Genomic DNA, 12623 nt, shown 5'->3' with positions numbered 1-12623 from the left:
CCCCATCCCCATCCCCATCCCCATCCCCATCCCATCCCATCCCATCCCCATCCCCCTCCCCATCCCATCCCCATCCCCATCCCCATCCCCATCCCATCCCCATCCCCATCCCCATCCCCATCCCCATCCCCATCCCATCCCATCCCATCCCATCCCATCCCCATCCCCATCCCCATCCCCATCCCCACCCCCATCCCATCCCCATCCCCATCCCCATCCCCATCCCCTTCCCATCCCATCCCCATCCCCATCCCCATCCCATCCCATCCCATCCCCATCCCATCCCATCCCATCCCATCCCATCCCCATCCCCATCCCATCCCCATCCCCATCCCCATCCCCATCCCCATCCCATCCCATCCCCATCCCCATCCCCATCCCCATCCCCATCCCCTTCCCATCCCATCCCATCCCCATCCCCATCCCCATCCCCATCCCCATCCCCATCCCCATCCCCATCCCATCCCATCCCCATCCCCATCCCCATCCCCTTCCCATCCCATCCCATCCCCATCCCCATCCCCATCCCCATCCCCATCCCATCCCATCCCCATCCCCATCCCCATCCCCATCCCCATCCCCTTCCTATCCCATCCCATCCCATCCCCATCCCCATCCCCATCCCCATCCCCATCCCCATCCCCTTCGCATCCCATCCCATCCCCATCCCCATCCCCATCCCATCCCCATCCCATCCCATCCCCATCCCCATCCCCATCCCCATCCCATCCCCATCCCATCCCCATCCCCATCCCCATCCCCATCCCATCCCCATCCCCATCCCCATCCCCATCCCCTTCCCATCCCATCCCATCCCCATCCCCATCCCCATCCCCATCCCCATCCCCTTCCCATCCCCTTCCCATCCCATCCCCATCCCCATCCCCATCCCCATCCCCATCCCCATCCCCTTCGCATCCCATCCCCATCCCCATCCCCATCCCCATCCCCATCCCATCCCCATCCCCATCCCCATCCCCATCCCATCCCCATCCCATCCCATCCCCATCCCCATCCCCATCCCATCCCCATCCCATCCCATCCCCATCCCATCCCAATCCCCATCCCCATCCCCATCCCCATCCCCTTCGCATCCCATCCCATCCCCATCCCCATCCCCATCCCCATCCCATCCCATCCCCATCCCAATCCCCATCCCCATCCCCATCCCCATCCCCTTCGCATCCCATCCCATCCCCATCCCCATCCCCATCCCATCCCCATCCCATCCCAATCCCCATCCCCCTCCCCATCCCATCCCCATCCCATCCCCATCCCATCCCATCCCCATCCCATCCCCATCCCCATCCCCATCCCCCTCCCCATCCCATCCCCATCCCATCCCATCCCCATCCCCATCCCCATCCCCATCCCCATCCCCATCCCATCCCATCCCCATCCCAATCCCCCTCCCCATCCCATCCCCATCCCACCTCCAACTGCCACCTGGGCCTTTTCTGCCACCTTCCAGCACCCCAATCCCACCTCCAACTGCCACCACCCCCCTCCACCTCCCCCCCATCCTCTCCCATCCCGTCCTGCCCTGTCCCACCCCCACCTACCACCTGGGCCCTCTCCTTTGCCCTCCCAGTGGCATCCAGCACCCCCCGCCCCTCAGCCTCTGCCTTCCCAGCAGCGCATAACTGAATTCCAGAAATCAGGGGTCCGTTAAAGCTGAAACTGTCGTTCTTCCCGTCAGAGCATTTAAAGGGAAAATGCTGCATCGCAGGCGCGGGCCGTCCCTCCTTCCCCCCGGGCGCACGGCGCCGGGCGAGGGGGTCACGGCCCAGCTCAGCCCATGGCACGAGGCTCTTCTGGACGTGCCCCCCCCCCGGGTCCTTAAATGCTGCCGAGGGCACGGATGCGACGCAGAGGCAACGTACTGAAACGCAGAGGGAAGGTGAAAAAACGGAGGGGGAGACGGGCCCTTTGGGAGCCCCTTGCGATCCCCGGCAGCGGAGGCAAAGCGCGATGAACGCGGCGAGCGACTGCAGGAGCCAAATGGGAGCCGCACACGAAGGGTCAGAGCCAGCCCGCGCTGGAGCAAAGCCTCTGCGGGTGTGCTTGCGGCGGGAGAAACACTAAACAATCCCTTTTTAGGTGGTTGAGGAGATCAAACCGTTGGGTGGAATAGCGGAGGATTTGGGACACTGTGTGGGATAATACTGCTTTCGAGTTCGCTCTCTCCGCTTGGCAGCGATCCGTTTCGGGGGCAGCTGACGGTGCGGAGCTGCGATGTCAGAGCTACCATGGCTGTTCTTCGTGCCCTTTCCCGAGCGGTGTCGCCTCATTTCCACCTGCGTGGTGTCGGTTCGTCTCTCCCCCTACGCCCGCACACGCCCGCTCCGTCGCCCAGCGATTCGGGATCGCGGCGTCTCTCTGTGCCGCTTCCCACTTTCTGTTTATGATTTCTGTCACCGGCAGCTTTGCTGTTTCTCTGTTTATTCCTTTTCCCTCCCTTGCAAGAGCGTGACGAGCTACGTGGGGCTCAAACCAGTCCCCAGCTGCCTCCCCTTTAATTTCCACCCTCGTGAATATCATCTCTATTAACCAGGTATTTATTTACAGATGTTTTCTTTAACCCACGGTAGCTTTTTTCCTCTTTTTTTAAAATTTTTTTGGAGGGTAGGGGACAGAAAATGAGAACTATTCAAGCATAAAGGAGGAGGAACCGTGTACAGAAACTGCTGGAGGGGATGGGCTAACGTTGGCAGGCTTCTGTAGGTCTTTGAAATCGAAACGCTAGCTAAGTTGTAAACCATAACAGCTTAAATTAAGCAAAACAGAGATATCAGGGGAAGAATCAAAAGAAATGGCCTTTCTCCGGGCTCTCCCCAGTATGTCCGTGCCTCTCTCGTACTGGGGAGCCCAGCACTGGCCCCAGCGCTCCAGCTGCGGCCTCACCAGTGCTGAGCAGAGGGGAAGGATCGCCTCCCTCGACCTACTGGCAACACCTTCGTCTAGTGCAGCCCGCGACACTGTTCATCTTTTTGCTGCAAGGGCAGAAGGATGCTCCTCGTTTTTCTCGTCTTGAAGACTCATAGAGACATGCGTGGGGCCAAACAGGATCCCTGCAATGACCCCCCCAGGCCCCGTCCTTTCTAATAGCAAGAGTTGGAGGATTGTTCAAAAAATTGGAGGTGTTCAAAAAATTGGAGGTGTTCAAAAAAATTGGAGGGGTGTTCAAAGCCCGTGCAGACGTGGCACGTCAGGGCATGGTTTAGGAGACATGGTAGTGTTGGGTTGGTGGTTGGACTTGATGGTCCTAGAGGTCTTTTCCCCTCTTAATGATTCTGTGGTTCGATGATTTGGGTCACGGTGAGACACTGCACACCTGCCTCTCCTTCGCCCTGTCCCGGGGCTGTGCATTGCTCAGCTCATCCCCAGCGCAAGCCTCGCATGGGAAAAGCATCTTCCAGGGCACGGTGTCTCCCCTGCTCCCAGCACCCTGGCGCAGAGGGACCAAGGAGAAGGCTCTCAGCAGCAGGAGCGAGGAGAAGGATCCCTCTTGATCCCTCCTTGCCTGGCCGGGTGAAAGAGGAGCCATCTCGTCTCAGACACAGCAACTGCTCTGAAAGGGCAGGTCGCCAGCCTAGGGCATGGGAAAGGAGACACCTCAAAGCAGGGTGTGCAGGGAAGACCAAGGGCTTCACGACCACTGGAAGACTCTGAAAGACGCCCGGCTCCTGGCGGGGTTTGCAGCTGTGTGGATTTCCGAGGAAGAAACGGTGAAGAAAGGCATTAAGCAGGGAAGCTGCAGCAGAACGTGACTTGGGAATGGCTTCCCGGCTGTCCCCGGGCTCCCTGGGGCTTGGACCATAAGGCTTTTCTTCTTCTGTGTACAAAAAACCCCCTTTCCCCCCTCCCCTCGACTCCTTTCAGGCGATCCCAGCGTGACAAATACGCAGCAAACGTCGTGTGGCTCCCCAGGAGTGAAGGGATGCAGTCGAAAGCAGTAAAATCTATGCGAAAAGCAGAGGGGAAACCCCAGAAATCGCGTTACCAAGGGCTGCGCTGCTGGTGCCAACTATGAGAGCTGGTGTTAAGACACCGAGGAGACGGTGGGTCCGTTCTCCAGGTTCAGGGACTTGTGCCGTGACGTGTCTCGGTGGAGCAGTGGCATGTCTGGGGGGGGTCTGTCTGCAGGGACACCCACTTCTCAACCTGCACTTTTAACTTTTATGCTGTTAAAAACAATTGTTCAGAACGTGCATCGCTCCACTGCAGATGCTGTGACATTGCCGAAGCAGATTTCCCTGGCTCTTAAATCTATAAACAGCCCTGAAAACCTCACGGCTTTGGATTTCCCTGCTGCAGCGAGATCCCTTGTGAGCTGACCAGAACCGATCTGCTTTGAGGAGAGAAGACTTCTCTGCTCAGTCACCCTGGTGACTGCAAACATTTCCAGGTGCAGGCCAGCCCCCACGGAGAAATACGAGAGGCAGGGTGGCTTACGCATGAATATCTCTCTTTTTTTTCCTTCTTGGCTATGGAGGAGCTCAGCTGGAGAGCTTGGCTCTGGCGGGTGAGAAGAGGGGGATGTGAGCTGGGGGGGGACGGGGAGTTGACTTCAGGGCTCAGGGGGTTCTTTGGAGGTTTTTGAGTGACCTCAGCAAGCACTGTGCTTTTCTGGGGGGTAGGGAGGTGTGTGGGGGTGTCTTTGTTCAGGATCGGGCCCCTTGGGACAAGAAGGGCCTTGAGGGGCTGGAGCGTGTCCAGAGAAGGGCAGCGGGGCTGGGGCAGGGTCTGGAGCACAAGTGTGCTGGGGGGCGGCTGGGGGAGCTGGGGGGGTTTAGCCTGGAGAAGGGGGGGCTGAGGGGAGCCCTTCTCGCTCTCTGCAGCTGCCTGAGAGGGGCTGGAGTGAGGGGGGGCTGGTCTCTGCTCCCAAGTCACCAGTGACAGGGCGAGAGGGAACGGCCTCAGGCTGCGTCAGGGGAGGTTTAGGTTGGATGTGAGGGAAAATGCCTTCCCTGCCAGAGCGGTCAGGCCCTGGCACAGGCTGCCCAGAGAGGTGGGGGAGTCCCCGTCCCTGGGGGGGTTCAACCACCGTGTAGCCGTGGGACTTGGGGCCATGGTTTAGGAGGCCTGGGGGTGTTGGGTTGGGGGTTGGCCTTGATGATCCGAGAGGTCTTTTCCAACCTTAATGATTCTGTGATTCGATGTGATTTGGGTGCCTTCTCCATGGAGCACTGCGGTGGGTGAGGCTTTCACTTCACACCAGGTGAAACCAAACCAAACCAAAAAACAACGAAAGCAAATATATTTTGAAGTTTTTCGGTTCGATGGTGAGCGTACAGGAACCACGGAAAAAGAATATCTGCTTTTACAATAACTTTATGTGGGAGAATTCTGATTGCAAAATAGATTAAATTCATATATGATTGTGGGCTATTATTATAATGGCACTTGAAACAATCTGGGCTTTGCTTGGCAGCGTGTGTACATCATTCGCACAACACATGAGCTCATGACCCGCTTGGGAAGGGCATCTCAGGCATGAAGAAGCAGCAGCAAGTCAAGGAGGAGAGGGCTCTCGTCATGGAGGGGGTGACCAGCAGATGAATGCGGGCGCTGATGAGCTCCTTGGGGTGCATGTATTTTTATATGGATGCAAAATCTGACATATTTTGATTTGATTTTCTGATTTTCTTTCATTTTGAAACAAAACAACAAAAGGAACCCTGGGTTTTCTGCAAGATTTCTATGGAGAAAGGAGAGTGTTTTGAGCTGCTGGGATGTGGAGGGGCTGGAGAAGGGGGGCTGGCATCCCCGAAGGCAAGGTGGACAGCACTGGTGTAATTTAAGGACAATAATGAGTATTAGGTGAGAAAATTTACTGCTTGGATGGAGAGTGAAGTATTACACAGTGTGTTCTTTCTGACATACAAGTCGGGTATGGGAAGGATTTGGGGGTTCATATTCATAAAGAGACCACAGCTCATGGCTCAGAAACATCCAGCTGCACCTGGAAAACTGGTGCTCAGAGTCTGCAGGTTCTTCTGCTCAATGTAATTCTTACTTATTTTTTGTTTCATATGAAACCGAGATGGAGGTTTGGAGCAGAAAACTCATTATATGAACGCAACATCTTGTAAAAGGCAGCTGCATGACCCTCTGGATATCAGCATAATGCTATTGCTGCAGATAACAAATAATATTAGCTGGAAATGGTTTCTAGCTGTTAGGCAAAATTATTATATTGTCAAATGTGATGAATGAGGGGAGTGGAGAAGGCTTTAGCGTCCTGTCTTGGCAGTTATATTCTGTAATGCTATTCCAAACGCCGGCTGCAAGCCTCTCTACCCTGCCCGCTCTAACCTTGCCCTTGAGTAGATGACCGAGGTGTTTGCATCCCTCTTGAGCAGCCAACAGCATCAGGCTGGTGAAAAAGCCCGGTTCCTCAAGTAAATGCACGTTGTGCAAAGGGAAAACTTTGTTTAAAAACTAGGTAAAAGCCTTTGGGTGGATTTCCTTCTTTTATATAGTCGTGCTGGCAGTGGGGTGCAGCAGTCAGGCTCTTCCCTTCGCTGCAGGCTCCGCTCCTTCTCGGGAGGTCTTAGAAGGGTCCCCTCCTCCTTGAGGCTAAGCCCCACGTGCAAGGCGGGGACAGAAGTCTGAGTATTGGCTTTATATTAATAATTTCCAGAGATAAAGGTGCATGTGCTGGAATGATGCCTCCTGGCTGCAGCTCCTGTGAAGGACACAGTGGGGACACCTGCAGCTTTGGGGGGGTTTATTCCCTTATAATGAAACAAACTTCTAAGAGGTGACAGATGATGTTCATCTTCTGTTCATTTTTTTGGGGGGTGATTTTTCACCCCAGCGTGCCCATGGGTGTCGGACGGGGAGGAGCGGTGCTGCTGGTGGGTCTCAGCGTCTCACCCTGCGGCTGCAGTGGCTGAACCACCCCTGCGGTTCGTGGTCATGAGCCATCGCCCAAGGCCACCACGGGATTTTTATGGCAGCTGGCGCTGGGGGAAACCCGAATGCGTCCTTTCTCCACGACTTATTTTTTCTCCTGATGACTAGCCGAGGGAAGAGCGCGGCGCTCCCCATTTCCTCCCTCTTCCTCCAGACTGCGATACATTTTTAATTCAGCATCCTGTCCCAGGGCTTTGGGAGGAGTTTCCAAGCCACGGATGAGAAAGGCATGCGAGCCCTGATGGGTTGGGGGTTATCCCTCTGCGTTAAGCACCTCCACGATGCCGGGCTCCGCACAGCTCCCGGGTCGGTGTGCTGGCTGCTTCCCATCCTCGGGGCACTTGGAAAAGTCCATACAATCAAAATAGCAGCTAAAATTTGTATGTTTAGAGCTTTTTTTTCTTGGAAACACTTGCCTCTCCAAAACGACTTGTTGAGATGAGTAAAACAATCCTATATATGCCAAGGGGGGAATGCTGGAAGCGTTAGGTAGTGATAATCTCTGTTTGATGGTGGTGCAGCCAATACAGGATCATTATATCAAGTTTTTATGATTATGCTTCAAGAGGAATGTTAAAACATAAAGAGGTTTGGGAGAAGAATCATGAGAATGGTTAAAAGTTTGGAAAATACATATTACAGTGTGAGCCTCTGGGCACTCGTTTCATAAGGGAGAGTTTGATCATCTTGTACATGAATTTACATCGGCAACAGGGACCTGGTGTCAGGCAAAAAATGAAACAGCGTCTTATGGCGGGAAATGAGTAATATCGAAGTGGAAATAAGGCTTAGGTTCTTAACTGTGCGAGTAATAAAAAAAGAGAACATTTTACTGGTCATTATGAGTGGTTCTTTGCTGCTAAACACTTTGTTGGGAGGGGCTTTCAACTGAAAACCCCACTCCAGTCAAACTAGAAGTGATGGAGCTTCGTGCTACAAGGATGTCAGCTCTCCCAGCCTCAAAGGCCACAGGCTGCAAAAGCTGGGACCAAGGGAGAGTTAATGATCCGTGGTGCCCGCTCTCTAGCACAGTTTAATCCTGGAAGTCTCATTAGAGACCTCCTGGTCCCATGAGAGCTCTTCAGGCACCTGAACTTGGCGTGCTTGTTAGCGTGTCTGCCAGATCCCTGGGGGAAACCTCTTTCTTAACATGTGTGCAGCTCTCCTCTCTTGTGAACAGCGGGGCCAGTGATGAGTTTTCAGGGTATGTCCTCATTCTGTCGGGGGAATCTCTGAGCTCCACCCCGTGGCCGCCTTCCCACTGCGGTGGGATGCGTGCAGACGAAGGCCAAAGCCGTGCAGAGGAACCGCAACGGCTGGAAGGTCCCTCACAGCTGGGAAGAAGACCTACTGCTGTTTTTTTCCAGGGTTTACTTCACTTCTGCAGCTATCATGTGCACGTGTATATGCATGCCCATGTACGTGTGCCCACGTGCTGACGAACGCACAGACATCTTGTCTTCCCTGTACGAATCCCATGGTGCCTCCTCACTGGGAGGAAGAGCCTGTGCCCGAGCGTGGTGGCCACTTTTAGGCAACCGAGATGATGCCATGCGAATACCTTCAGTGACTTGCTCACAAGTTTGTCTCTAAACTGGGGAGATGTGGATTTGATGGGCGGACTGTTTGGTGGGTAAGGAACTGGCTGGATGGTCACATCCAGAGGGTCATGGCCAATGGCTCTACGCCCAGATGGAGACTGGTGATGAGTGGTGTCCCTCAGGGGTCTGTACTGGGACCAGTGCTGTTTAATATCTTCATCAGTGACACAGAGAGTGGGATCGAGTGTGCCCTCAGCAGGTCTGCACATGACACCAAGCTGAGCGGTGCCGTTAACGTGCCAGAAGGACGGGGTGTCATCCAGAGGGACCTGGACACGCTGGAGAGGGGGGGCTGGGAGAGCCCCATGAGGTTCAGCAAGGCCAAGTGTAAGGTCCTGCCCCTGGGCCGGGGCCACCCCCGGTACCCACGCAGGCTGGGGGATGGGGGATGGAGGGCAGCCCTGCCGAGAAGGGCTTGGGGGTGCTGGGGGTGAAAAGCTGGACACGAGCCGGCAACGTGCGCTCGCAGCCCAGACCCCCAGCCGTGCCCGGGGCTGCATCCCCAGCAGCGCGGGCAGCAGGGCGAGGGAGGGGGTGCTGCCCCCCTGCCCCGCTCTGTGAGACCCCCCTGCAGCGCCGCCTCCAGCTCGGGGCTCCTCAGCACGGGACAGACACGGGGCTGTTGGAGCGGGGCCAGAGGGGGCACAGAAATGCTCCGAGGGCTGGAGCCCCTCTGCTGCGAGGCTGGGCTGGGAGAGCTGGGGTTGTTCAGCCCGGGGAAGGGGAGGCTGCGGGGAGACCTTATTGCGGCCCCCCAGGGCTTAAAGGGGGGCTGTAGGAAGGGTGGGGGCGACCTCTTTAGCAAGGCCTGCTGTGACAGGCCAAGGGGGGATGGTTTGAAACTAAAGGAGGGGAGATTCAGACTGGATCGAAGGGAGAAATGTTTTACGCTGAGGGTGGTGAGACACTGGCCCAGGGTGCCCCGAGAGGTGGTCGATGCCCCATCCCTGGGCACATCCCAGGTGAGGCTGGACGGGCTCTGAGCGACCTGATGGAGCTGAAGATGTCCCTGCCCATGGCAGGGGGTGGGACTGGGCGAGCTCTAAAGGTCCCCACCCAAACCATTCCATGATTCTGTGATTCTGAAAAGCTTTCAGCTCCTGCTCACACACTCACGACAGAGAAGATGCTCTGGATGTTGGGGACTTCATGTAGTGGGAAGCACTAAATGTTTAAAAGGCATTTAAAAAATAACCTATTCTGCCAACATCCACTGCTATGTTTAAATGACCTCTTTCTTAACTCTCTTTCAATTAATCCCCAGTCCTTGAGTACCTTTTTGGTGCTGGACAGTGCAGGAGAGTGGCTGTTGTCACCTCCTCGCCTGCCTGGCAGGGTCTCCACCTCCCCAGCCCTCCTTGGCTGGAGCTCCTCTGCTCAGAGGCAGCCAAGAGCATTGAGGGTCGGTCACAGGAGGGGAAAGAAGTTTGTCTGTATGCTGGAAACAGAGGCCTTTCTAATCCTGCATGGGCTGTCAAAGCAACGGGTTGAATCTGGGTTGAGTCAATGTCTCAAGTTAAAAATGTTAGTGGGAGAATGGGTGAGGAGATAGCCCAAGCCCAAACCCAAGCCCAAGCCCAAGCCCAAGCCCAAGCCCAAGCCCAAGCCCAAGCCCAAGCCCAAGCCCAAGCCCAAACCCAAGCCCAAGCCCAAACCCAAACCCAAGCCCAAGCCCAAGCCCAAGCCCAAGTCTTCCCCCAGATCGCTGCTGCAGAACCCAACACCTTTAATGAGCTTTGAAAGGCTTCGTTAAACAGGCACTGTAGGAAAGGCATATATTTCTGCATGCTAACCACAGGAAAAATCAGGGGTGTCTCAAAAAGTCCGAGATGCTCATTTGCACCCAACTATGTGCCTGCTCTGGAGAAAAAAGAATGAATTAAGCTCCAGCTAAGCAATCACACTTTCTGATGCCTGAGAGCATCTCTGGCTAAAATTTGAGGTTCATGGTTCCTTGTCTGTCGCTTCACATCACCTTTCCTAGTGCGGGAACCTGCAGATCAGGCTGTTGGATACGAGAGGTGGTTGATGGCGCCGTATTCCACGCGGGCACCGTTTCATCCAGCTGCACGAGCTGCATTTTTAATTTATCTTTAACTTTCCCCACAGTTCTGCAGTCCGGTAAAGTGATTTTGTAGGTTCCTCACCCAGGAGTAACAGTCCAGGGTCACCTCTGTCATTCGTAGGGAAAATAACTGCTACCCCCCCGCCTCAAACTCTGACACGGAGGAATTAAAATACTGCATCCTCCGCAGTTCAGTGTGGAGGGGAAAGGGTAAAGCCATGCGGTACCGCTCTAGTTCAGCTTTATTTAGTGCATTCACAGCTTTATTTCGTGCATCTGTGATTTAGTCACGAAAAGATAGAAACCAAACTAGAAAATGATAAATATTACAGCAGGTCTACTAAAAACTTGGCAGAAATAGGCTGAAATGCATTAGCACAGGATACACCACAGTTCAGGGGGACCAAACAGAACTCCAAAGGCGGTGATGTTTTAATTAACCAGAGGACTGAAATAATAAATAGCAGGAGGCTTCTGCACTGCTGTAAATTTTACCCAAATAAATTAATTTTTTTAGAAAGGAGAAAGACTTTCTGAAAAATAGACTTTTTAACCGCGGATTTTACTTCCTTGTTCCGTAAAGTGTAAATGATGGGGTTTAACAAGGGAGTTAAAATAGAGAAGACAACGTTGCTCATGACATGGACATCAACGGGGATGTCCGCTCTGTAGGACATGTACGCCACAACGATGGAGGAGTAGTAAGTGCCCACCACAAGCAGATGGGAAGTACATGTTGAAAAAGCCTTCACGCGTCCTTCTTTGGAGTTGATCTTTAATACGGAGAGGATGATGTGGACGTACGAGAGGGTGACGAGCAACAGAGGGACGACCGACACTGTCATAGCGATGGAGAACCCCAAGAAGGTCTGGAAATCGGCACTGAAGTCCGAGCACGCGGCTTGTACCACCGCGAGGTGGTCGCAAAAGCAGTGGTGGACCCTGGTCGTGTCCCTGTAAGCTAGCTGAGAGGTCTGCGTGATGACGGGCACGGGTATCAGCAGCGCAGTGATCCAGGCGCTTGCTGCCAGCTGGATGGTCACCCTTCTTGTCATCTTGGCCGGGTAACGGAGGGGGTTGCAGATGGCTTCGTGGCGGTCGTAAGCCATGACCACCAGGAGAAGCGCCTCAGTTACCGTCAACCCGTGAAAACTGTACATCTGCAGAAAACAGCCCCGAAACGAGATGGTTTTAGCGTTGGCCAGGAACATTGCCAGCATTTTGGGGATGGTGGTGGTTGTGAACAGCAGGTCTAACACAGAGAGGTTAATCAGGAAAAAGTACATGGGTTTGTGGAGTGTACGGTCAACCACAACCACGGTGATGATAACGGCGTTACCAACAAGAATCAGCAGGTAGAATAGCAAGAACACAACGAAGAGCAGGGTCTGGAAATCCTGGAGAGCTGGAAACCCCACCAAGAAAAATACTTTAGCCGAAGCATTGCTGCTGCAGCTTTCCATGGTGGGGCTGGTCAAAACACCTGCAAGGGTGAAGAGGGAGTAAGGAAACAGGCTGATGTGCAGGAAGACATTTCTCTAAGGAGCTTTCAAAGAATCATGGAATCACAGAATGCCCCGAGCTGGAAGGGACCCACAAGGACCATCGAGCCCAGCTCCTGTCCCTGCACAGGACACCCCAAATTCACACCGTGTCTCTGAGGGCCTTGGCCAAGTGCTTCTGGAATATCGCCAGGCTGGTGCCGTGATGCCTCCCTGGGGAGCCTGTGTCAGGTCTCCACCACCCTCTGGGGGAAGGACCTTCTCCTAATGCCCAGCCTAACCCTCCCCTGGCACACCTTTGCAGAGGTTCTGCAAGCTCTGAAACCTCGCAGAGCCGAGCGCATTGCCAGGCGCAGCTCAGCCCCGCTTGTCCGCCCCTGGCAGCTGAGATGCTTTGGGCTCCCTGCTGACGAGTGGGTTGCAGCTATCGATGGCTCACGCTTCAGCTTTGGGCACAAAGGGCAAGGATTTGTCTCACCCAGCCTTGCGTGTTCTCCGTGCAGAGCCCCCCGCATCTGCCCTGGTCCTCCTGGG

At 54.7% G+C, this 12623-nt stretch overlaps 2 protein-coding genes across 2 annotated transcripts in view; both read right to left on the bottom strand.

Moving 5' to 3' along the window:
• LOC135313234 (disintegrin and metalloproteinase domain-containing protein 9-like) overlaps positions 1–2291 on the bottom strand; it is a 30979-nt gene extending 28688 nt beyond the window's left edge. Inside the window, exon 1 of the mRNA XM_064450815.1 lies at positions 2120–2291. Coding sequence (XP_064306885.1) covers positions 2120–2291 — 172 coding nt within the window. The remainder of the gene's footprint in view (positions 1–2119) is intronic.
• An 8787-nt stretch (positions 2292–11078) lies between these two features.
• On the bottom strand, positions 11079–12050 carry LOC104046683 (olfactory receptor 2AT4). Its single transcript, XM_009506868.2, has one exon. It carries the CDS (start codon positions 12048–12050, stop codon positions 11079–11081), a length of 972 nt encoding a protein of 323 aa, XP_009505163.2.
• Between the last annotated feature and the right edge of the window lie 573 nt (positions 12051–12623).

The sequence above is a fragment of the Phalacrocorax carbo genome, chromosome 1 (assembly GCF_963921805.1).
Source record: "Phalacrocorax carbo chromosome 1, bPhaCar2.1, whole genome shotgun sequence".
Lineage (NCBI taxonomy): Eukaryota > Metazoa > Chordata > Aves > Suliformes > Phalacrocoracidae > Phalacrocorax > Phalacrocorax carbo.
This window is presented reverse-complemented; position numbering and strand designations above follow the sequence as displayed.